The sequence below is a fragment of the Taudactylus pleione genome, unplaced genomic scaffold, assembly GCF_031769625.1.
Source record: "Taudactylus pleione unplaced genomic scaffold, aTauple2 ptg002560l, whole genome shotgun sequence".
NCBI classification, from domain to species: domain Eukaryota; kingdom Metazoa; phylum Chordata; class Amphibia; order Anura; family Myobatrachidae; genus Taudactylus; species Taudactylus pleione.
In genome coordinates this window covers 265774-293019 of record NW_028286941.1, presented here as the reverse complement: position 1 = coordinate 293019, position 27246 = coordinate 265774, and the positions used below count along the sequence as shown (strand labels likewise).

General features: G+C 46.4%; 1 protein-coding gene across 2 annotated transcripts; it reads left to right on the top strand.

Annotated features, from left to right (window-relative positions):
- ZNF513 (zinc finger protein 513) lies at positions 1 to 24601 on the top strand. Of its 2 annotated transcripts, XM_088466143.1 has the most exons (4): positions 1 to 174; positions 1698 to 1826; positions 19360 to 20004; positions 22695 to 24601. In XM_088466143.1, exons 1-4 carry the CDS (start codon positions 135 to 137, stop codon positions 23462 to 23464), a joined length of 1584 nt encoding a protein of 527 aa, XP_088322269.1. In that variant the 5' UTR covers positions 1 to 134; the 3' UTR covers positions 23465 to 24601. The 2 variants fall into 2 exon arrangements, with proteins under 2 accessions (XP_088322269.1, XP_088322270.1); XM_088466144.1 differs by lacking the exon at positions 1698 to 1826.
- Positions 24602 to 27246: the final 2645 nt, after the last annotated feature.

Below are 27246 nucleotides of genomic sequence, written 5' to 3'. Positions count from 1 at the left end.
AAGTACCTTCCCCAAACAGGAAGAGATAAGTGTTGTCCCTCCTGCCGGAAACACATGAAGCACCGGAGCTTGCAGAGGCTCTGTGACCGGAAATACCGAGGCCGAGACCGGAAGTACCGTGAGCAGGATCCGCCATGCCCAGAAGGAAACAGTCCCACCCCCAGCCGGTGAAATGTGAGCGGCCCCCGACCTGTCCTCGCCCACTGTCATCTCTCTCTACCCAATATACACCTCATACCTCCTGTGTGCCTCATTATACACCTTATACCTCCTGTGTGCCTCATTATACACCTTATACCTCCTGTGTGCCTCATTATACACCTTATACCTCCTGTGTGCCTCATTATACATCCCATGCCTCCTGTGTGCTTCATTATATACCTTATACCTCCTGTGTGCCTCATTATACCTCCTGCACACCTCTTTATACACCCCCCCGTACCTCCTGCGCGCCTCTTTATACACCCCCCCCCGTACCTCCTGCGCGCCTCTTTATACACCCCCTGTACCTCCTGCGCGCCTCTTTATACACCCCCGTACTTCCTGCACGCCTCTTTATTCACCCCCCGTACCTCCTGCACGCCTCTTTATACACCCCCCCCCCGTACCTCCTGCGCGCCTCTTTATACACCCCCCCTGTACCTCCTGCGCACCTCTTTATACACCCCCTGTACCTCCTGCGCGCCTCTTTATACACCCCCGTACCTCCTGCGCGCCTCTTTATTCACCCCCCGTACCTCCTGCGCGCCTCTTTATACACCCCCGTACTTCCTGCACGCCTCTTTATTCACCCCCCGTACCTCCTGCACGCCTCTTTATACACCCCCCCCCCGTACCTCCTGCGCACCTCTTTATACACCCCCTGTACCTCCTGCGCGCCTCTTTATACACCCCCGTACCTCCTGCGCGCCTCTTTATTCACCCCCCGTACCTCCTGCACGCCTCTTTATACACCCCCCCCCCCCGTACCTCCTGCGCGCCTCTTTATACACCCCCCCCTGTACCTCCTGCGCACCTCTTTATACACCCCCTGTACCTCCTGCGCGCCTCTTTATACACCCCCGTACCTCCTGCGCGCCTCTTTATTCACCCCCCGTACCTCCTGCGCGCCTCTTTATACACCCCCGTACTTCTCCTGCACGCCTCTTTATTCACCCCCCGTACCTCCTGCACGCCTCTTTATACACCCCCCCCCCCGTACCTCCTGCGCACCTCTTTATACACCCCCTGTACCTCCTGCGCGCCTCTTTATACACCCCCGTACCTCCTGCGCGCCTCTTTATACACCCCCTGTACCTCCTGCGCGCCTCTTTATACACCCCCTGTACCTCCTGCGCGCCTCTTTATACACCCCCGTACTTCCTGCACGCCTCTTTATTCACCCCCCGTACCTCCTGCACGCCTCTTTATACACCCCCCCCCCGTACCTCCTGCGCGCCTCTTTATACACCCCCCCTGTACCTCCTGCGCACCTCTTTATACACCCCCTGTACCTCCTGCGCGCCTCTTTATACACCCCCGTACCTCCTGCGCGCCTCTTTATTCACCCCCCGTACCTCCTGCACGCCTCTTTATTCACCCCCCGTACCTCCTGCACGCCTCAGAATGCCCTGCTGTATTTTAGTGACGGTGGGATCTCCGCTCCCTGTATGGCCACTCTGTGCATATCTTATACATACTCTGTTTCTGTGCCTCAGGGGGAAGCCAGGACCCTCTAGATACTAATCCCAGCAGCCTGGTCCTGGACACAGACCTCCTCCTGGCTCATGAGATGGACCTGTCAGATAGCAGCGACCGTCTCCTCTCCTTCTCTAAGGACTCAGAGGGTTAGTGTATGAGGCCCGGCAATGCCTGGTATATATCACAGGATGTATAATATAATATACAGACAATAACTGGTATATATCACAGGATGTATAATATAATATACAGACAATAACTGGTATATATCACAGGATGTATAATATAATATACAGACAATAACTGGTATATATCACAGGATGTATAATATAATATACAGACAATAACTGGTATATATCACAGGATGTATAATATAATATACAGACAATAACTGGTATATATCACAGGATGTATAATATAATATACAGACAATAACTGGTATATATCACAGGATGTATAATATAATATACAGACAATAACTGGTATATATCACAGGATGTATAATATAATATACAGACAATAACTGGTATATATCACAGGATGTATAATATAATATACAGACAATACCTGGTATATATCACAGGATGTATAATATAATATACAGAGAATAACTGGTATATATCACAGGATGTATAATATAATATACAGACAATAACTGGTATATATCACAGGATGTATAATATAATATACAGAGAATAACTGGTATATATCACAGGATGTATAATATAATATACAGACAATAACTGGTATATATCACAGGATGTATAATATAATATACAGACAATAACTGGTATATATCACAGGATGTATAATATAATATACAGACAATAACTGGTATATATCACAGGATGTATAATATAATATACAGACAATAACTGGTATATATCACAGGATGTATAATATAATATACAGACAATAACTGGTATATATCACAGGATGTATAATATAATATACAGACAATAACTGGTATATATCACAGGATGTATAATATAATATACAGACAATAACTGGTATATATCACAGGATGTATAATATAATATACAGACAATAACTGGTATATATCACAGGATGTATAATATAATATACAGACAATAACTGGTATATATCACAGGATGTATAATATAATATACAGACAATAACTGGTATATATCACAGGATGTATAATATAATATACAGACAATAACTGGTATATATCACAGGATGTATAATATAATATACAGACAATAACTGGTATATATCACAGGATGTATAATATAATATACAGACAATAACTGGTATATATCACAGGATGTATAATATAATATACAGACAATAACTGGTATATATCACAGGATGTATAATATAATATACAGACAATAACTGGTATATATCACAGGATGTATAATATAATATACAGACAATAACTGGTATATATCACAGGATGTATAATATAATATACAGACAATAACTGGTATATATCACAGGATGTATAATATAATATACAGACAATAACTGGTATATATCACAGGATGTATAATATAATATACAGACAATAACTGGTATATATCACAGGATGTATAATATAATATACAGAGAATAACTGGTATATATCACAGGGTGTATAATATACAGACAATAACTGGTATATATCACAGGATGTATAATATAATATACAGAGAATAACTGGTATATATCACAGGATGTATAATATAATATACAGAGAATAACTGGTATATATCACAGGGTGTATAATATACAGACAATAACTGGTATGTATCACAGGATGTATAATATACAGACAATAACTGGTATATATCACAGAATGTATAATATACAGACAATAACTGGTATATATCACAGAATATATAATATACAGAGAATAACTGGTATATATCACAGGATGTATAATATACAGAGAATAACTGGTATATTTCACAGGATGTATAATATACAGAGAATAACTGGTATATATCACAGGATGTATAATATGCAGACAATAACTGGTATATATCACAGGATGTATAATATACAGACAATAACTGGTATATATCACAGGATGTATAATATACAGACAATAACTGGTATGTATCACAGGATGTATAATATACAGACAATAACTGGTATATATCACAGGGTGTATAATATATTGTAAAGACAATAACTGGTATATATCACAGGATGTATAATATACAGAGAATAACTGGTATATATCACAGGATGTATAATATACAGACAATAACTGGTATGTATCACAGGATGTATAATATACAGACAATAACTGGTATATATCACAGGATGTATAATATACAGACAATAACTGGTATATATCACAGGATGTATAATATACAGACAATAACCGGTATATATCACAGGGTGTATAATATATTGTAAAGACAATAACTGGTATATATCACAGGATGTATAATATACAGAGAATAACTGGTATATATCACAGGATGTATAATATGCAGACAATAACTGGTATATATCACAGGATGTATAATATACAGACAATAACTGGTATATATCACAGGATGTATAATATACAGACAATAACTGGTATGTATCACAGGATGTATAATATACAGACAATAACTGGTATATATCACGGTGTATAATATATTGTAAAGACAATAACTGGTATATATCACAGGATGTATAATATACAGAGAATAACTGGTATATATCACAGGATGTATAATATACAGACAATAACTGGTATGTATCAGGATGTATAATATACAGACAATAACTGGTATGTATCACAGGATGTATAATATACAGACAATAACTGGTATATATCACAGGGTGTATAATATATTGTAAAGACAATAACTGGTATATATCACAGGATGTATAATATACAGACAATAACTGGTATATATCACAGGATGTATAATATACAGACAATAACTGGTATATATCACAGGATGTATAATATACAGACAATAACCGGTATATATCACAGGGTGTATAATATATTGTAAAGACAATAACTGGTATATATCACAGGATGTATAATATACAGAGAATAACTGGTATATATCACAGGATGTATAATATACAGACAATAACTGGTATATATCACAGGATGTATAATATACAGACAATAACTGGTATATATCACAGGATGTATAATATATTGTAAAGACAATAACTGGTATATATCACAGGATGTATAATATACAGACAATAACTGGTATATATCACAGGATGTATAATATACAGACAATAACTGGTATATATCACAGGATGTATAATATACAGACAATAACTGGTATATATCACAGGATGTATAATATACAGACAATAACTGGTATATATCACAGGATGTATAATATATTGTAAAGACAATAACTGGTATATATCACAGGATGTATAATATACAGACAATAACTGGTATATATCACAGGATGTATAATATACAGACAATAACTGGTATATATCACAGGATGTATAATATACAGACAATAACTGGTATATATCACAGGATGTATAATATACAGACAATAACTGGTATATATCACAGGATGTATAATATATTGTAAAGACAATAACTGGTATATATCACAGGGTGTATAATATATTATAAAGACAATAACTGGTATATATCACAGGATGTATAATATATAGACAATAACTGGTATATATCACAGGATGTATAATATACAGACAATAACTGGTATGTATCACAGGATGTATAATATACAGACAATAACTGGTATATATCACAGGGTGTATAATATATTGTAAAGACAATAACTGGTATATATCACAGGATGTATAATATACAGACAATAACTGGTATATATCACAGGATGTATAATATACAGACAATAACTGGTATGTATCACAGGATGTATAATATACTATAAAGACAATAACTGGTATATATCACAAGATGTATAATATATTGTAAAGACAATAACTGGTATATATCACAGGATGTATAATATACAGAGAATAACTGGTATATATCACAGGATGTATAATATACAGACAATAACTGGTATGTATCACAGGATGTATAATATACAGAGAATAACTGGTATGTATCACAGGATGTATAATATACTATAAAGACAATAACTGGTATATATCACAAGATGTATAATATATTGTAAAGACAATAACTGGTATATATCACAGGATGTATAATATACAGAGAATAACTGGTATATATCACAGGATGTATAATATACAGAGAATAACTGGTATATATCACAGGATGTATAATATATTGTAAAGACAATAACTGGTATATATCACAGGGTGTATAATATATTATAAAGACAATAACTGGTATATATCACAGGATGTATAATATACAGACAATAACTGGTATATATCACAGGATGTATAATATACAGACAATAACTGGTATGTATCACAGGATGTATAATATACAGACAATAACTGGTATATATCACAGGATGTATAATATACAGACAATAACTGGTATATATCACAGAATATATAATATACAGAGAATAACTGGTATATATCACAGGATGTATAATATACAGAGAATAACTGGTATATATCACAGGATGTATAATATACAGACAATAACTGGTATGTATCACAGGATGTATAATATACAGAGAATAACTGGTATGTATCACAGGATGTATAATATACTATAAAGACAATAACTGGTATATATCACAAGATGTATAATATATTGTAAAGACAATAACTGGTATATATCACAGGATGTATAATATACAGAGAATAACTGGTATATATCACAGGATGTATAATATACAGAGAATAACTGGTATATATCACAGGATGTATAATATATTGTAAAGACAATAACTGGTATATATCACAGGGTGTATAATATATTATAAAGACAATAACTGGTATATATCACAGGATGTATAATATACAGACAATAACTGGTATATATCACAGGATGTATAATATACAGACAATAACTGGTATGTATCACAGGATGTATAATATACAGACAATAACTGGTATATATCACAGGATGTATAATATACAGACAATAACTGGTATATATCACAGAATATATAATATACAGAGAATAACTGGTATATATCACAGGATGTATAATATACAGAGAATAACTGGTATATTTCACAGGATGTATAATATACAGACAATAACTGGTATATATCACAGGATGTATAATATACAGACAATAACTGGTATATATCACAGGATGTATAATATATTGTAAAGACAATAACTGGTATATATCACAGGGTGTATAATATATTATAAAGACAATAACTGGTATATATCACAGGATGTATAATATACAGACAATAACTGGTATATATCACAGGATGTATAATATACAGACAATAACTGGTATGTATCACAGGATGTATAATATACAGACAATAACTGGTATATATCACAGGATGTATAATATACAGACAATAACTGGTATATATCACAGAATATATAATATACAGAGAATAACTGGTATATTTCACAGGATGTATAATATACAGAGAATAACTGGTATATATCACAGGATGTATAATATGCAGACAATAACTGGTATATATCACAGGATGTATAATATACAGACAATAACTGGTATATATCACAGGATGTATAATATACAGACAATAACTGGTATGTATCACAGGATGTATAATATACAGACAATAACTGGTATATATCACAGGGTGTATAATATATTGTAAAGACAATAACTGGTATATATCACAGGATGTATAATATACAGACAATAACTGGTATATATCACAGGATGTATAATATATTATAAAGACAATAACTGGTATATATCACAGGATGTATAATATACTATAAAGACAATAACTGGTATATATCACAAGATGTATAATATATTGTAAAGACAATAACTGGTATATATCACAGGATGTATAATATACAGAGAATAACTGGTATATATCACAGGATGTATAATATACAGACAATAACTGGTATGTATCACAGGATGTATAATATACAGACAATAACTGGTATGTATCACAGGATGTATAATATACAGACAATAACTGGTATATATCACAGGGTGTATAATATATTGTAAAGACAATAACTGGTATATATCACAGGATGTATAATATACAGACAATAACTGGTATATATCACAGGATGTATAATATACAGACAATAACTGGTATATATCACAGGATGTATAATATACAGACAATAACTGGTATATATCACAGGATGTATAATATACAGACAATAACTGGTATATATCACAGGATGTATAATATACAGACAATAACCGGTATATATCACAGGGTGTATAATATATTGTAAAGACAATAACTGGTATATATCACAGGATGTATAATATACAGAGAATAACTGGTATATATCACAGGATGTATAATATACAGACAATAACTGGTATATATCACAGGATGTATAATATATTGTAAAGACAATAACTGGTATATATCACAGGATGTATAATATACAGAGAATAACTGGTATATATCACAGGATGTATAATATACAGACAATAACTGGTATATATCACAGGATGTATAATATACAGACAATAACTGGTATATATCACAGGATGTATAATATACAGACAATAACTGGTATATATCACAGGATGTATAATATACAGACAATAACTGGTATATATCACAGGATGTATAATATACAGACAATAACTGGTATATATCACAGGATGTATAATATATTGTAAAGACAATAACTGGTATATATCACAGGGTGTATAATATATTATAAAGACAATAACTGGTATATATCACAGGATGTATAATATACAGACAATAACTGGTATATATCACAGGATGTATAATATACAGACAATAACTGGTATGTATCACAGGATGTATAATATACAGACAATAACTGGTATATATCACAGGGTGTATAATATATTGTAAAGACAATAACTGGTATATATCACAGGATGTATAATATACAGACAATAACTGGTATATATCACAGGATGTATAATATACAGACAATAACTGGTATATATCACAGGATGTATAATATACAGAGAATAACTGGTATATTTCACAGGATGTATAATATACAGACAATAACTGGTATATATCACAGGATGTATAATATACAGACAATAACTGGTATATATCACAGGATGTATAATATATTGTAAAGACAATAACTGGTATATATCACAGGGTGTATAATATATTATAAAGACAATAACTGGTATATATCACAGGATGTATAATATACAGACAATAACTGGTATATATCACAGGATGTATAATATACTATAAAGACAATAACTGGTATATATCACAAGATGTATAATATATTGTAAAGACAATAACTGGTATATATCACAGGATGTATAATATACAGAGAATAACTGGTATATATCACAGGATGTATAATATACAGACAATAACTGGTATGTATCACAGGATGTATAATATACAGAGAATAACTGGTATGTATCACAGGATGTATAATATACTATAAAGACAATAACTGGTATATATCACAAGATGTATAATATATTGTAAAGACAATAACTGGTATATATCACAGGATGTATAATATACAGAGAATAACTGGTATATATCACAGGATGTATAATATACAGAGAATAACTGGTATATATCACAGGGTGTATAATATACAGACAATAACTGGTATGTATCACAGGGTGTATAATATACAGACAATAACTGGTATGTATCACAGGATGTATAATATACAGACAATAACTGGTATGTATCACAGGATGTATAATATACAGACAATAACTGGTATGTATCACAGGATGTATAATATACAGAGAATAACTGGTATGTATCACAGGATGTATAATATACAGAGAATAACTGGTATGTATCACAGGATGTATAATATACAGAGAATAACTGGTATGTATCACAGGATGTATAATATACAGAGAATAACTGGTATATATCACAGGATGTATAATATACAGAGAATAACTGGTATGTATCACAGGATGTATAATATACAGAGAATAACTGGTATGTATCACAGGATGTATAATATACAGAGAATAACTGGTATGTATCACAGGATGTATAATATACAGAGAATAACTGGTATGTATAGGAGGATGAAAGTGTAGGAGCCATAACCCCCACCCTTCCCCCAGGGCAGCATTACTGAGCACCTACGCCCCTGACAACCAACCCCCATGGCCATACCACTAACGGGGTACCCCTGGTAAACCACCCTCCCACTGCCACATTACTGAGCAGCTAACCCCCCTCTCCAGGCAACCAACCCCCAGAAAGACCACCCCTCCGCAGCCAAAAAAACCCGGGCAAGCAAAGCCACCGCCGGCAGTGGGCGAACTAGAGAGTGGTGGGCCCAGATGCAAGAATATGCTTTGAGTACCCCTGTGCAGTGCCCTCAGTAGTAGTCCCCCCCCCCGTGTGCAGTGCCCCCAGTAGTAGTCCCCCCTCTGCAGTGCCCCCAGTAGTAGTCCCCCCTCTGCAGTCCTCCCAGTAGTAGTCCCCCTATGCAGTGCCCCCAGGAGTAGTCCCCCTCTGCAGTGCCCGCAGTAGTAGTCCCCCCTATGCAGTGCCCCCAGTAGTAGCCCCCCCAGTAGTAGTAGTCCCTCCTCTGCAGTGCCCCCAGTAGTAGTCCCCCCTATGCAGTGCCCCCAGTAGTAGCCCCCCCCCAGTAGTGGTCCCCCCGCTGCAGTGCCCCCAGTAGTAGTCCCCCCGCTGCAGCGCCCCCAGTAATAGCCCCCCTCTGCAGCGCCCCCAGTAGTAGTCCCCCCTCAGTAGTGCCACCTGTAGTAGTCCCCCCCCCCCGTAGTGGATCCCCGTATTTAGTGCCCCCAGTAGTAGTCCCCACTATGCACTGTCCTTAGTAAACCCCCCCTTATACAGTGCCCCAGTAGCAGCCACCCCCCCCATGCAGTGGCCCCAGTGGTTTTCCCCTTATATAGTGCCCCTAGTAGTGGTCCCCATAGTAAGTGCCCCTTTAATCAGTGCCCCCAGAAGTGGTCCCCCCTATGCATGTCCCCCCCTTGTGCCCCCAGTGGTGCTCTCCCCCTTGTAGTGACCCCAGTAGTAGTCCCCCCACCTTGTAGTAGTCCCCCCACCTTGTAGTAGTCCCCCCACCTTGTAGTGCCCACAGTAGTAGTTCCCCCCCCCCTTGTGACCCCAGTAGTAGTCCTCCCGCCTTGTAGTGACCCCAGTTGTAGTCCGCCCCCCTTGTAGTGCCCCCAGTAGTAGTCCCCCCCCCCCTTGTAGTGCCCCCAGTAGTAGTCTCCCCCTTGTAGTGCCCACAGTTGTAATCCCCCCTTGTAGTGCCCACAGTAGTAGTCCCCCTTTGTAGTGCACCCAGTAGTAGTCCCACCCCCTGTGCAGTGCCCCCAGTAATAGTGCCCCCAGTAGTAGTCCCCCCTCTGCTGTGCCGCCAGTAGTAGTCCCCTCAGTAGTAGTCCCCCCTATGCAGTGCCCCCAGTAGTGGTCCCCCCTCTGCAGCGCCGCCAGTAGTAGTCCCCCCTCTGTAGTGCCGCCAGTAGTAGTCCCTCCTCTGCAGTGCCACCAGTAGTAGTCCCCACTATGCACTGTCCTTCGTAAAAAAACCCTTATACAGTGCCCCAGTAGCAGCCACACCCCCTATGCAGTGGCCCCAGTAGTTTTCCCCATATATAGTGCCCCTAGTAGTGGTCCCCCTATGTAGTGCCCCTTTAATCAGTGCCCCCAGAAGTGGTCCCCCCCTATGCATGTCCCCCCCCTTGTGCCCCCGGTAGTGCTCTCCCCCTTGTGCCCCCGGTAGTGCTCTCCCCCTTGTAGTGCCCCCAGTAGAAGTCCCCCCAGTAGTAGTCCCCCCCCCCTTGTAGTGCCCCCATAGTAGTCTCCCCCTTGTAGTGCCCACAGTTGTAATCCCCCCTTGTAGTGCTCTCCCCCTTGTAGTGCCCCCAGTAGTGGTCCCCCCCCTGTGCAGTGCCGCCAGTAGTAGTCCCCCCTATGCAGTGCCCCCAGTAGTGGTCCCCCCTCTGTAGTGCCCCCAGTAGTGGTCCCCCCTCTGTAGTGCCGCCAGTAGTAGTCCCCCCCTCTGCAGTGCCGCCAGTAGTAGTCCCTCCTCTGCAGTGCCACCAGTAGTAGTCCCCCCTCTGTAGTGCCGCCAGTAGTAGTCCCTCCTCTGCAGTGCCGCCATTAGTAGTCCCCACTATGCACTGTCCTTCGTAAAAAAAAACTTATACAGTGCCCCAGTAGCAGCCACACCCCCTATGCAGTGGCCCCAGTAGTTTTCCCCATATATAGTGCCCCTAGTAGTGGTCCCCCTATGTAGTGCCCCTTTAATCAGTGCCCCCAGAAGTGGTCCCCCCCCTATGCATGTCCCCCCCTTGTGCCCCCGGTAGTGCTCTCCCCCTTGTGCCCCCGGTAGTGCTCCCCCCCTTGTAGTCCCCCCCCCCTTGTAGTGCCCCCAGTAGAAGTCCCCCCAGTAGTAGTCCCCCCCCCCTTGTAGTGCCCCCATAGTAGTCTCCCCCTTGTAGTGCCCACAGTTGTAATCCCCCCTTGTAGTGCTCTCCCCCTTGTAGTGCCCCCAGTAGTGGTCCCCCCCCTGTGCAGTGCCGCCAGTAGTAGTCCCCCCTATGCAGTGCCCCCAGTAGTGGTCCCCCCTCTCTAGTGCCCCCAGTAGTGGTCCCCCCTCTGTAGTGCCGCCAATAGTAGTCCCCCCTCTGTAGTGCCGCCAGTAGTAGTCCCTCCTCTGCAGTGCCACCAGTAGTAGTCCCCCCTCTGTAGTGCCGCCAGTAGTAGTCCCTCCTCTGCAGTGCCACCAGTAGTAGTCCCTCCTCTGCAGTGCCGCCATTAGTAGTCCCCACTATGCACTGTCCTTCGTAAAAAAAACCTTATACAGTGCCCCAGTAGCAGCCACACCCCCTATGCAGTGGCCCCAGTAGTTTTCCCCATATATAGTGCCCCTAGTAGTGGTCCCCCTATGTAGTGCCCCTTTAATCAGTGCCCCCAGAAGTGGTCCCCCCTATGCATGTCCCCCCCTTGTGCCCCTGGTAGTGCTCTCCCCCTTGTGCCCCTGGTAGTGCTCTCCCCCTTGTAGTCCCCCCCCCTTGTAGTGCCCGCAGTAGTAGTCCCCCCCTTGTAGTGCCCCCAATAGTAGTGTCCCCCCCCTTGTAGTGCCCCCAGTAGTAGTCCCCCCCCCCCTTGTAGTGCCCCCAGTAGTAGTCCCCCCCCCTTGTAGTGCCCCCAGTAGTAGTCCCCCCCCCCTTGTAGTGCCCCCAGTAGTAGTCCCCCCCCCTTGTAGTGCCCCCAGTAGTAGTCCCCCCCTTGTAGTGCCCCCAGTAGTAGTCCCCCCCCCTTGTAGTGCCCCCAGTAGTAGTCCCCCCCCTTGTAGTGCCCCCCTTGTAGTGCCCCAGTAGTAGTCCCCCCCCCCTTGTAGTGCCCCCAGTAGTAGTGCCCCCAGTAGTAGTGCCCCAGTAGTAGCCCCCCCCCTTGTAGTGCCCCCAGTAGTAGTCCCCCCCCCCCTTGTAGTGCCCCCAGTAGTAGTCCTCCCCTTGTCTTGCCCCCAGTAGTAGTCCCCCCTTGTAGTGCCCCCTTGTAGTAGTCCCCCTTGTAGTAGTCCCCCCTTAGAGTGCCCCCCTTGTAGTGCTCTCCCCTTTGTAGTGCCCCCAGTAGTGCTCGCCCCCTTGTAGGAAATAACTGGTATGTATCACAGGCTATATAATATACAGGAAGTAACTGGTATATATCACAGGCTATATAATATACAGGAAGTAACTGGTATATATCACAGGCTATATAATATACAGGAAGTAACTGGTATTTATCACAGGCTATATAAATATACAGGAAGTAACTGGTATGTATCACAGGCTATATAATATACAGGAAGTAACTGGTATGTATCACAGGCTATATAATATACAGGAAGTAACTGGTATGTATCACAGGCTATATAATATACAGGAAGTAACTGGTATATATCACAGGCTATATAATATACAGGAAGTAACTGGTATATATCACAGGCTATATAATATACAGGAAGTAACTGGTATGTATCACAGGCTATATAATACATTTTGGCTATCGTCTCTGCCCGTAGGCTCTCTGATTTGGCAGCTCCTTCTGGTCGCTCTCCCTTTTTGGTTTTTCATCAGGATAGAGCTGCTCTTCGTACCAGGGCGGGCTATCTTCCTAAGGTTGTATCCCGCTGTCATGTAAATGAAGAAATTGTGGTTCCAGTCTTCAGGCCTTTCTAGGGGTGACGCTTCTTTGGATGTGGTATGTCCCCTACGTATTTGTGTGGATCCCGCCAACTCCATTAGGAGATCGGATTCTCTATTTGTGTTATATGGCTGTCAGAGGCGAGGCCGGCCAGCTAACAAACAGACTCTCTGTTCCAAACAGTGACCGCACATTCTACTCGATCTGTGGGACCACCGTGGGCGTTTCGTCGTGGTGCCTCTGCAAAACAATTGTGAAGCCACGTGGTCTTCCGTCCACACTTTTGTCAAATGTTTCCTTTGGGCGTAGGATTCTCCTTTCTGCTGCACAGGAGCGTCCCCACCCTTACGGGAACTGCTTTGGGACATCCCTAAGGTAATTCCTGTGGACCCTATGGACCCCGAAGAAGAAATGAAAGTTTTGGTATAACATTCCTGTGACCGGATGCCTCTTGCCGACTCCCGATCACAGATTGGAGTTTCGATCCCCACTGGAACTTTGGGTATCAGGGATTCCCGCTTACCGTCAGTGACAGCCTGTCACTGACTCCACCCATTGCGCCATGGGCGTAACGATGCTGCCACCACCAAACTCCTTCCGTCTGCGTTTGGGACCGCTTACTGCTGCGTATGCATATGACTAGCTGCGCCAACACCCCCTGATTGGTGTCTGCTGATTCCTTCTGATCCCTCACGATGGACCAGGTCTGCACGGTAGCGAGCAGAGGGCTTGAACTTGGAGACTCGGAGCTCCACCCAGAACAGCTGGAGAATGGAATAGCGTTTGGTGCAATTCTGTTGGTCGCAGGATTGAGATGTAATTGTAGTCAAGGCAAATGGTGTTTATTGCTCAATGTCGTCCTTCAGGTTGAAGGGATACATCAGCATACAAGAACCTTCTTAACAGCTCTCCTCCACAAAGGATAAACAGGGATGTACACATACAGGGCTCACAGTCCCTCTTTTATATCATTCTTACACACAATGTCACAGGGGGGTAACTCTCAGCCAATCAGGCTGTCTCATAAAATATAAATAACCACATCTTACATTTCACAGGAGTCGCCCAATTTCCTCCTTTCTAATCTACCACCTAACAGCATTTGTTTCCTAAGCACACACTGATTTATCATCCAGTATAACTGTCTCCTAACATGTAGCTATAACATTTCACAGGGAATGGTAAATGACATTCATCCTTCCCAATGGAAGTATCTATCAGTTTGGCATTCCCAACCTTAACACATTCAGTGACATCCAAAGGGGCTTCTTATAGACAAACAAATTGTCCTTCCAAAACTTGCTGGTTATTGTACCCAGAGACACAGAGGAGCCTTTTCTAAGGAAACAGTGTCAGTATGACAGTATTCACTCCTTCACACAGAAACCTTCCAGCCAGGTCTTTCTAGTCTTCAGACCTCCTGCTAGGAAATGACGATTAGCATCTAGATTCCTGCAGCCACAGAGTCTGGTCATGTCATATACAATAAGTGCATTTAAACCTGTTTCCCCAATTTCAGAGCAGTTTAAATGATAAAATGAAATATCACCTATAAATCTACAGTACATGGCGTCCTGCGCCTACATTGTCCCTTTAAAGATGGTGCCGTGCAATGAGGGTTAACCCCTTCAATCCTGGGGTAGCGATTTTAGCCACGTGTTGGTCGAGTTCCGGCCACACTTTACCACAGGTCCCTTCAGAGGTCTTTCTGCTACAGCATCTGGATTTGGAATCAAACCTCATTCCATCACAGAGGATGGTTTTCTTGGGCTTCTTATTTGACACTCCATGTCAGAGGCTTTCCTTCCTATGCAGAAGATCAGGACCTCCAGTCATTGGTGAGGTCGATTCTTCAGGTTTCTCATGTTTTTGTCATCCGGTGTATGCAGCTCCTGGGGAAAATGGTGGTTTCCTTCGAGGCGATAACATTTTTCAGGTTTCATACCTAGACTCTACAGTGGCAGATCTTACACTGTTGGTCAGGACATTATTCTGTCTAGACATGCAGCTCTTCTGACTGTCATCAGATGCGCCAGTTACTTCTGTGGTGGCTCCATACCCCAAATCTGTAAACAGGTATTCTCAGATTGGGACTGGGTGCTAATCACAATAGATGCAGCCTGATTTGGGGAGCTATCACTCTAGGTCTACATTTTCAGGGTCTTTGATCCAACACAGAATCCACCCACATCTTGTAGTTGAGGGCGGTCAGGAACTCCCTGCTCCAGGCTCAGCAGGTAGTACAGTGAAGGCCTGTTTGGAAACAGTTGGACAACGCCACTGCTGTGTCTTATATCTACAAGCAGGCCGAGACATGGAGCCATCAGACAATGACGTAGGTGTTGTACGTCCTTCTTTGGGCAGAACATTTGGTTTCTGACATTTCGACCATCCACATTTCTGGGATGGACAACTGGGAGGCGGACTTCCTCAGTCACCACACTGTCCATTCCTCGGAATGGGAGCTTTACCAGAAGGTGTTCCAACTGATTGAGAATAAATGGGAGATACATAACATAGATTTCATAGCCTCCCGTTTAAATTAAAATCTTCCCGTGTACAGAGCTCACTCAAGGTATCCTCAGGCAGTTTTCGTGGGCGCCATGACGATGCCTTGGTCCTTCCAGCTGGGGTACCTGTTTACACCACTGTCCATGTTGGCAGGGTACTTCAGCAGGTTAGACAGGAAGGTCTACAAGTTATTCTCGTAGCTCCAGATTGGCCTCATTGGCAGTGGTGCGCTCTCCTTCAGGGCATGCTGGTAAAGGTTCCTTATCTGCTTCCTCTCCACCAGGACCTGCTGCGTCAGGGCCTCTGTCTACACCCAGATTTGTCTTGTCTGGCTTTGATGGCATGGTTTTTCCAGGTGGCTTATCCAGACCATGATTCTGGCTTGTAAGTAGGTCAATTCCAGAAATTACCATCGTATCTTGAAGATTTACATCTCTTGATGCGAGTGTCTGGGTCTCTTGGTTGCGGTCATTAGACTACCACCACGTTTTTTTGTCCTTTCTTCAGGATGGTCTGACTCAGGTCCTTCACCTTTCTTTTCTCAAGGTTCAAGTCTTGGCTCTATCTGTTCTTTTTCGGAGATGTTTGGCCATTATTCTGGAGGTACTGTACAGATATTACTTTAGGGTGTACTTAGAATTCAGCCTCCCGTTATACCATTTATTCCCCCGTGGCATCTGAATTTTGTATTACAGGCTCGTTGGTGTCTGGCAGGAGCTGGGTCACATTTAGAACATTTTGCTTTTAAGCAGCCCAAGTTTTATTTTTATGATTTTATTTTATTGCACTGTAACAGCAAGCAGCATGAGAGTCCTCTGGACGTCTGCGCTGCTACTCTATCACCCCTCCGCAGCGCCGCGACTCCAGCCACAGGCTAGGTACTCTCAGCAGGGCACTGGGGAAACCTGGCTAGAGTGACTGCTCGGCCCGCAGACTGCAGCTGGGACGCAAGGGGACAAGTAAGGCGGGAACCGGCGTATTGGTAGTCTTACCCCCGGTCTCTGGAGACAGGCATTGTGGTGGACACCGGTTCGTCTTGGACTCCGCTAGACCACCAGGGCATAGGATATTAAAGCGAGATGCACAATCCTTACATAATCATTGGATCTATGTATTATTTATATTCCCCATGAAGTACTAGACAAGGCAGCCATGTTGGTCGCACTAGGTAAGCAATACATGGAAATAAGGCACAAGGGTAAAACTCAAAGCTCATAGGTAGCTGTGGTCCGCACCTTGACCTATCCAAATCACTGGTTTGCTAATGCGTGCAAGGCCAAAATGAGGTGCATGTCCTGGTGAAACGCGTCAGTATTTTACATTCAGAGGCACTGAAATTACATTATTAAAACACAGGAGGAGGAACCCAGCTAACATTCCCATGTTGCAGCAGGACTGGTTTTCTAGATTTATAATATTGCCTCATTTTCTGAGGAAAAGAAAAAACCTTTCAGAAAACAGTAACGGTAGGGATCACATACACTCCCGGCCACGTACACACTGTAACATAACGTTAGGGATCACATATACACTGTAACATAACGTTAGGGGGTCACATACACTCCCGGCCACGTACACACTGTAACATAACGTTAGGGGTCACACACTCCCGGCCACGTACACACTATAACATAACGTTAGGGGTCACACACTCCCGGCCACGTACACACTATAACATAACGTTAGGGGTCACACACTCCCGGCCACGTACACACTATAACATAACGTTAGGGATCACATACACTCCCGGCCACATGCACACTGTAACATAACGTTAGGGATCACATATATACTGTAACATAACGTTAGGGGGTCACATACATTCCTGGCCACGTACACACTAACATAACGTTAGTGGTCACATACACTCCCGGCCACGTGCACACTGTAACTTAACGTTAGTGGTCACACACTCCCGGCCACGTACACACTATAACATAACGTTAGGGGTCACACACTCCCGGCCACGTACACACTGTAACATAACGTTAGGGGTCACACACTCCCGGCCACATACACACTGTAACATAACGTTAGGGATCACATATATACTGTAACATAACGTTAGGGGGTCACATACATTCCTGGCCACGTACACACTATAACATAACGTTAGGGGTCACATACACTCCCGGCCACGTGCACACTGTAACTTAACATTAGTGGTCACATACACTCCCAGTCACGTACACACTGTAACATAACGTTAGGGATCACATACATTCCCGGCCATGTACACACTGTAACATAACGTTAGGGGTCACATATACTCCCGGCCCTATACATAATATATTGTAAGGTCAGGGGTCACATACACTCCAGGCTACGTACATACTATAATGTTTGGTCAGGGGTCACATATACTCCAGGTCACGTACATACTATACGGTAAGGTCAGGAGTCACATACACTCCAGGCCACGAACAGTGAGCACATGCGAGGCACGGTACCAAATAACGTCTTCTGCTTCCCTCTGCTCCGAGGGATATCATGTACAGGCAACGTGGGTGTAAGCTATCTGCCCATTGGGATATCATGTACAGGCCACGTGGGTCTAAGCCATCTGCCCAGGGGTATACGTGGGGTGTAAGCTATGTGCCTAGGGGGATATCATATACAAGCCACGTGGGTATAAGCCATCTGCTCCGGGGAATATCATGTACAGGCCACATGGGTATAAGCCATCTGCTCCGGGGTATATCATGTACAGGCCACGTGGGTATAAGCCATCTGCTCCGGGGTATATCATGTACAGGCCACGTGGGTATAAGCCATCTGCTCTGGGGTAGATCATGTACAGGCCACGTGGAGGATATCATATACAGGCTACGCAGCCTCTTCTGTTGAGCTTCACATCATTAAAGCTGAACTTCTCTTAGAAGTAATTATAGTTACGTGGCAATAACCTGTCAGGATTGAGTAATAAATTGATTTTTGCCACAAATAAGAATTTGTTCCCTATGCTCCCTACATAATGAGCAGCCTGTTTGTGTTGTCCCTGCAGATTCTGTGGTATGTAAGATGGAGATTCCCTGTTACTCTCTCAGTGAGGATGAATACTCGGGGTATCGGCCCCTTAGTGCGGACAGTGATCCTGAGGAAGTTGGGGTGGGAAACCTGCCGTCTCCCTGCGGACAGTGTGAGAGCAGCCGCTGTGTGTACCTGGCGCACCAATGTCCTGAGGGTCCTGCTTCTCTGCCACTGACCTCCGACACACAGAAGGAGCGGCTGCTGTATACCTGCCGGCTGTGTCCCTTCTCCACGCACTACTCCAGCCATCTCAAGCGTCACATGAAGACTCACAACGGGGAAAAGCCTTTCTGCTGCCCCCACTGCCTCTACGCATCCGCTCAGCTGGTGAACCTCAAGCGCCATCTGCGCACCCACACAGGGGAGAAGCCCTTTCGCTGTGATCACTGCAGCTTTTCCTGCAGCAGCCCTGGAAATCTGAAACGCCATCAGCGGGTCCACACCCAAGAGAAACCGTATGCGTGTAACCTTTGCTCATATCGCTGCAATCAGAGCCGCAACCTGAAACGCCATCTTTTGGCACACCGGCGCAGGAGGCGGCAAGAGATGAGAGAGGAAGATGAAGATGATGGAGGAGAGGATGGAGAGGGCAGAAAGATGGGGAGCAGCCCGTCCAATGGTACGTTTTACTAATGCACTCCTGATTTATTTACTGTGTATTCATACAAGAGCCACGGTGACTGCGGGAAGCTCCGGATACGTGGACACTACTCCTCCCACTGCAGGGTGACACAGACAGAGGAGCTATGAGACACTGAGACTGCCCCTCCCACTGCAGGGTGACACAGAGAGGAGCTATGAGACATGGAGAACGCCCCTCCCACTGCAGGGTGACACAGACAGAGAGGAGCTATGAGACACGGAGACTGCCCCTCCCACTGCAGGGTGAGACAGACAGAGAGGATCTATGAGACAGGGAGACTGCCCCTCCCACTGCAGGGTGACACAGACAGAGAGGAGCTATGAGACAGGGAGACTGCCCCTCCCACTGCAGGGTGACTCAAACAGAGAGGAGCTATGAGACACAGAGACTGCCCCTCCCACTGCAGGGTGACATAGAGACTGCCCCTCCCACTGCAGGGTGACATAGACAGAGGAGCTATGAGACATGGAGACTGCCCCTCCCACTGCAGGGTGACATAGAGACTGCCCCTCCCACTGCAGGGTGACATAGACAGAGGAGCTATGAGACATGGAGACTGCCCCTCCCACTGCAGGGTGACACAGACAGAGGAGCTATGAGACAGAATGCCCCTCCCACTGCAGGGTGACACAGACAGGAGGGAGCTATGAGACACAGAGAATGCCCCTCCCACTGCAGGGTGACACAGACAGAGAGGAGCTATGAGACATGGAGACTGCCCCTCCCACTGCAGGGTGACACAGAGACTGCCCCTCCCACTGCAGGGTGACACAGACAGAGGAGCTATGAGACATGGAGACTGCCCCTCTCACTGCAGGGTGACCCAGACAGAGAGGAGCTATGAGACACGGAGACTGCCCCTCCCACTGCAGGGTGACACAGACAGGAGCTATGAGACACGGAGACTGCCCCTCCCACTGCAGGGTGACACAGAGAGGAGCTATGAGACATGGAGACTGCCCCTCCCACTGCAGGGTGACATGGAGACTGCCCCTCCCACTGCAGGGTGACAGACGGAGTGGAGCTATGAGACATGGAGACTGCCCCTCCCACTACAGGGTGACACAGACAGAGAGGAGCTATGAGACATGGAGACTGCCCCTCCCACTGCAGGGTGACACAGACAGAGAGGAGTTATGAGACACGGAGACTGCCCCTCCCACTGCAGGGTGACATAGAGACTGCCCCTCCCACTGCGGGGTGACACAGACAGAGAGGAGCTATGAGACATGGAGACTGCCCCTCCCACTGCAGGGTGACATAGAGAGGAGCTTTGAGACACTGAGCACGGGGGTGACGGTGAGTGCGAGGCATGGCACTGGGGTGACGGTGAGTGCGAGGCATGGCACTGGGGTGACGGTGAGTGCGAGGCATGGCACTGGGGTGACGGTGAGTGCGAGGCATGGCACTGGGGTGACGGGGAGTGCGAGGCATGGCACGGGGGTGACGGTGAGTGCGAGGCATGGCACTGGGGTGACGGTGAGTGCGAGGCATGGCACTGGGGTGACGGGGAGTGCGAGGCATGGCACGGGGGTGACGGGGAGTGCGAGGCATGGCACGGGGGTGACAGGGAGTGCGAGGCATGGCACGGGGGTGACGGGGAGTGCGAGGCATGGCACGGGGGTGACGGGGAGTGCGAGGCATGGCACGGGGGTGACGGGGAGTGCGAGGCATGGCACGGGGGTGAGTGAGAGGCATGGCACGGGGGTGACGGGGAGTGAGAGGCACGGCACGGGGGTGAGTGCGAGTGCGAGGCACGGGGGTGAGTGCGAGTGCGAGGCACGGGGGTGAGTGCGAGTGCGAGGCACGGGGGTGAGTGCGAGTGCGAGGCACGGCACGGGGGTGACGGGGAGTGCGAGGCACGGCACGGGGGTGACGGGGAGTGCGAGGCACGGCACGGGGGTGAGTGAGAGGCATGGCACGGGGGTGACGGGGAGTGAGAGGCACGGCACGGGGGTGAGTGCGAGTGCGAGGCACGGGGGTGAGTGCGAGTGCGAGGCACGGGGGTGAGTGCGAGTGCGAGGCACGGGGGTGAGTGCGAGTGCGAGGCACGGCACGGGGGTGACGGGGAGTGCGAGGCACGGCACGGGGGTGACGGGGAGTGCGAGGCACGGCACGGGGGTGACGGGGAGTGCGAGGCACGGCACGGGGGTGACGGGGAGTGCGAGGCACGGCACGGGGGTGACGGGGAGTGCGAGGCACGGCACGGGGGTGACGGGGAGTGCGAGGCACGGCACGGGGGTGACGGGGAGTGCGAGGCACGGCACGGGGGAGGCTGTGAGTGCGAGGCACGGCACGGGGGAGGCTGTGAGTGCGAGGCACGGCACGGGGGAGGCTGTGAGTGCGAGGCACGGCACGGGGGTGGCTGTGAGTGCGAGGCACGGCCACGGGGGTGACGGGGAGTGCGAGGCACGGCACGGGGGTGACGGGGAGTGCGAGGCACGGCACGGGGGTGACGGGGAGTGCGAGGCACGGCACGGGGGTGACGGGGAGTGCGAGGCACGGCACGGGGGTGACGGGGAGTGCGAGGCATGGCACGGGGGTACAGGGTCATGTGAGTGCCCAGGGGAGTCCTGGCAATGATACATTCTGTATGACGGGTACTGAGTGCCGCCTCCGCTCACATTACCAGCCCGGTAAATCCTGTTATTCGCTTTCTCATGCAGATGTTTCTGTCGCAATCCTGACGCTTCCAGTGACCTCCAGTGACCTCGAGGTCTTTTTACCATCTTGTACTGGTCTGAGTCGTGCCCCCTCGCCCCCTGCGCTGCCAGCTCCTAGCGACGATGGCCTCCCGGAGCTCCTCTTCCCGTTCACCTGCCGGTCCTGTGGCATGGTCTTAGATGACGGGTGCCCCCAGGATGAGGATGAGGAGGAGGCTATGATGGAAGAACAATACTGCTCTCGGTGCAATGTGCCGCCATCTCCCGGAAGTCCTGGCAAAGGCTTCTCTTGTGTCCTTTGCCCCTTTGTGACTCATTACCCCAATCACTTATCCCGTCACATGAAGACGCACAGTGGTGAGAAGCCCTATAAGTGCCAGCTGTGCGACTACGCCTCTGCGCACTACGACAACCTAAAGCGACACCAAAGGGTGCACACTGGTGAGAAGCCCTATAAGTGCCAGCTGTGTGACTATGCCTGCGGCAACCTCGCCAACCTGAAGCGGCACGGACGCATTCACTCGGGAGATAAACCCTTTCACTGCGGCTTGTGCAGCTACAGCTGTAACCAGAGTATGAACCTGAAACGCCATATGCTGCGGCACACCGGCGAGAAACCCTTCCGCTGTGCGCGCTGCCATTACACCACAGGACACTGGGACAACTACAAGCGTCACCAGAAGACCCATGGCCACTCGGGGGGGACTGGTGGTCTCCAGGGTCCGCTGAAAGATAGCATATTTACTAAGCGTTCTCCCCTGGCTGCTGACTGACATGTTCCCGCCCTGCGTATCGCTGTTACCCTGTCTGTGCGCACATTATGGAGTACTGCATGTCTGGTACATGTCCTCATCTGTAGCATCAGTATGACGTGAGCAATGTAATTACATACTGACGTGTTCTCCGACTCCTCCTGTATGTCACAGCGTCCCTGCCAATACCACATAGGCTATACCTGGGCTTTCCTGTGTACAGGCTGCAGTATATAATGGGAGAGAGCGCAGTACAGTAACCCCTCACCCCAGGCAGCACTCGGCTCCTATAGTAAGTGGTGACTGTACTGTATCCATGGTGCTGGGTATATAATGGGATAGAGCGCAGTACAGTAACCCCTCACCCCAGGCAGCACCCAGCTCCTATAGTAAGTGGTGACTGTACTGTATCCATGGTGCTGGGTATAGGGGCTTTATCCCCCTCACTGAGGAGACCTGGTCTGGGGACTCCGCAGGTGCAGCCTGCAGTACATAATGGGAGAGAGCGCAGTACAGGAATCTGCTACCGGTGTAATAAGTGTTAAATTGCCGCAGTTGCTTCCTGCTACTATATGTATAATGCGCTGCGCCACTTTCAGGGTTTCGGTAACGGTAAATGTTGTTTTCTGCCTTTACATACTGTAGCACTTTATTCAGGAGAGTATGGCCACTAGCTACATAAGGAACCCGCACTGGTGACGTAGTCGGCACTGGTTACCCATAATGCACCTAATAATCCCTTCACTGCCGAGGGTTCTCTCACCTTAGACCATCGGTATCACTGCTTCTTATACGGTACCCACAGAACTATACCTTGTAGTCTCAGATAATACTATTAGTCTTTTACTCATTCTAACATCTCATTAAAGATGGAACCACAATGGCCAAACAAGGGTTTTTTATTCTAAGAGGAACAAAAGCAAATGTCATTTTTTTTCCCTCTTATAAATACCACAAAGTAATATGTGGTTCTTGTTTCGCCAATAATTCACCTTTCCAATATAGTAAAAGCCGGGTTCTATGTAGGTAATAACGGGAGAATGTCGGCACAACAAGGCCTAGCATTGTATACACTATGTATCCTACCGCATTACACGTAGGGAGACTATGGCGGCACAACAAGGCCTAGCACTGTATACACTAGGCATCCTACCGCATTACACGTAGGGAGAATATGGCGGCACAACAAGGCCTAGCATTGTACACACTAGGCATCCTACCGCATTACACGTAGGGAGAATGTGGCGGCACAACAAGGCCTAGCACTGTATACACTAGGCATCCTACCGCATTACACGTAGGGAGAATATGGCGGCACAACAAGGCCTAGCACTGTATACACTAGGCATCCTACCGCATTACACGTAGGGAGAATATGGCGGCACAACAAGGCCTAGCATTGTACACACTAGGCATCCTACCGCATTACACGTAGGGACAATATGGCGGCACAACAAGGCCTAGCACTGTATACACTAGGCATCCTACCGCATTACACGTAGGGAGAATACGGCGGCACAACAAGGCCTAGCACTGTACACACTAGGCATCCTACCGCATTACACGTAGGGAGAATATGGCGGCACAACAAGGCCTAGCATTGCATACCCTAGGCATCCTACCGCATTACACGTAGGGAGAATATGGCGGCACAACAAGGCCTAGCATTGTACACACTAGGCATCCTACCGCATTACACGTAGGGAGAATGTGGCGGCACAACAAGGCCTAGCACTGTATACACTACTCAGGGAGAATATGACGGCACAACAAGGCCTAGCACTGTACACACTAGGCATCCTACCGCATTACACGTAGGGAGAATATGGCGGCACAACAAGGCCTAGCACTGTACACACTAGGCATCCTACCGCATTACACGTAGGGAGAATATGGCGGCACAACAAGGCCTAGCACTGTATACACTAGGCATCCTACCGCATTACACGTAGGGAGAATATGGCGGCACAACAAGGCCTAGCATTGTACACACTAGGCATCCTACCGCATTACACGTAGGGAGAATGTGGCGGCACAACAAGGCCTAGCATTGTACACACTAGGCATCCTACCGCATTACACGTAGGGAGAATGTGGCGGCACAACAAGGCCTAGCACTGTATACACTAGGCATCCTACCGCATTACACGTAGGGAGAATATGGCGGCACAACAAGGCCTAGCACTGTATACACTATGTATCCTACCGCATTCCACGTAGGGAGAATATGGCGGCACAACAAGGCCTAGCACTGTATACACTAGGCATCCTACCGCATTACACGTAGGGAGAATATGGCGGCACAACAAGGCCTAGCACTGTATACACTAGGCATCCTACCGCATTCCACGTAGGGAGAATATGGCGGCACAACAAGGCCTAGCACTGTATACACTAGGCATCCTACCGCATTACACGTAGGGAGAATATGGCGGCACAACAAGGCCTAGCACTGTACACACAAGACATCCTCCCGCATTACACGTAGGGAGAATATGGCGGCACAACAAGGCCTAGCACTGTATACACTAGGCATCCTCCCGCATTACACGTAGGGAGAATATGGCGGCACAACAAGGCCTAGCACTGTATACACTAGGCATCCTACCGCATTACACGTAGGGAGAATATGGCGGCACAACAAGACCTAGCACTGTATACACTAGGCATCCTACCGCATTACACGTAGGGAGAATATGGCGGCACAACAAGGCCTTGCACTGTATACACTACTCATCCTACCGCATTACACGTAGGGAGAATATGGCGGCACAACAAGGCCTAGCATTGTACACACTAGGCATCCTACCGCATTACACGTAGGGAGAATATGGCGGCACAACAAGGCCTAGCACTGTATACACTAGGCATCCTACCGCATTACACGTAGGGAGAATATGGCGGCACAACAAGGCCTAGCACTGTATACACTAGGCATCCTACCGCATTACACGTAGGGAGAATATGGCGGCACAACAAGGCCTAGCATTGTACACACTAGGCATCCTACCGCATTACACGTAGGGACAATATGGCGGCACAACAAGGCCTAGCACTGTATACACTAGGCATCCTACCGCATTACACGTAGGGAGAATACGGCGGCACAACAAGGCCTAGCACTGTACACACTAGGCATCCTACCGCATTACACGTAGGGAGAATATGGCGGCACAACAAGGCCTAGCATTGCATACCCTAGGCATCCTACCGCATTACACGTAGGGAGAATATGGCGGCACAACAAGGCCTAGCATTGTACACACTAGGCATCCTACCGCATTACACGTAGGGAGAATGTGGCGGCACAACAAGGCCTAGCACTGTATACACTACTCAGGGAGAATATGACGGCACAACAAGGCCTAGCACTGTACACACTAGGCATCCTACCGCATTACACGTAGGGAGAATATGGCGGCACAACAAGGCCTAGCACTGTACACACTAGGCATCCTACCGCATTACACGTAGGGAGAATATGGCGGCACAACAAGGCCTAGCACTGTATACACTAGGCATCCTACCGCATTACACGTAGGGAGAATATGGCGGCACAACAAGGCCTAGCATTGTACACACTAGGCATCCTACCGCATTACACGTAGGGAGAATGTGGCGGCACAACAAGGCCTAGCATTGTACACACTAGGCATCCTACCGCATTACACGTAGGGAGAATGTGGCGGCACAACAAGGCCTAGCACTGTATACACTAGGCATCCTACCGCATTACACGTAGGGAGAATATGGCGGCACAACAAGGCCTAGCACTGTATACACTAGGCATCCTACCGCATTAC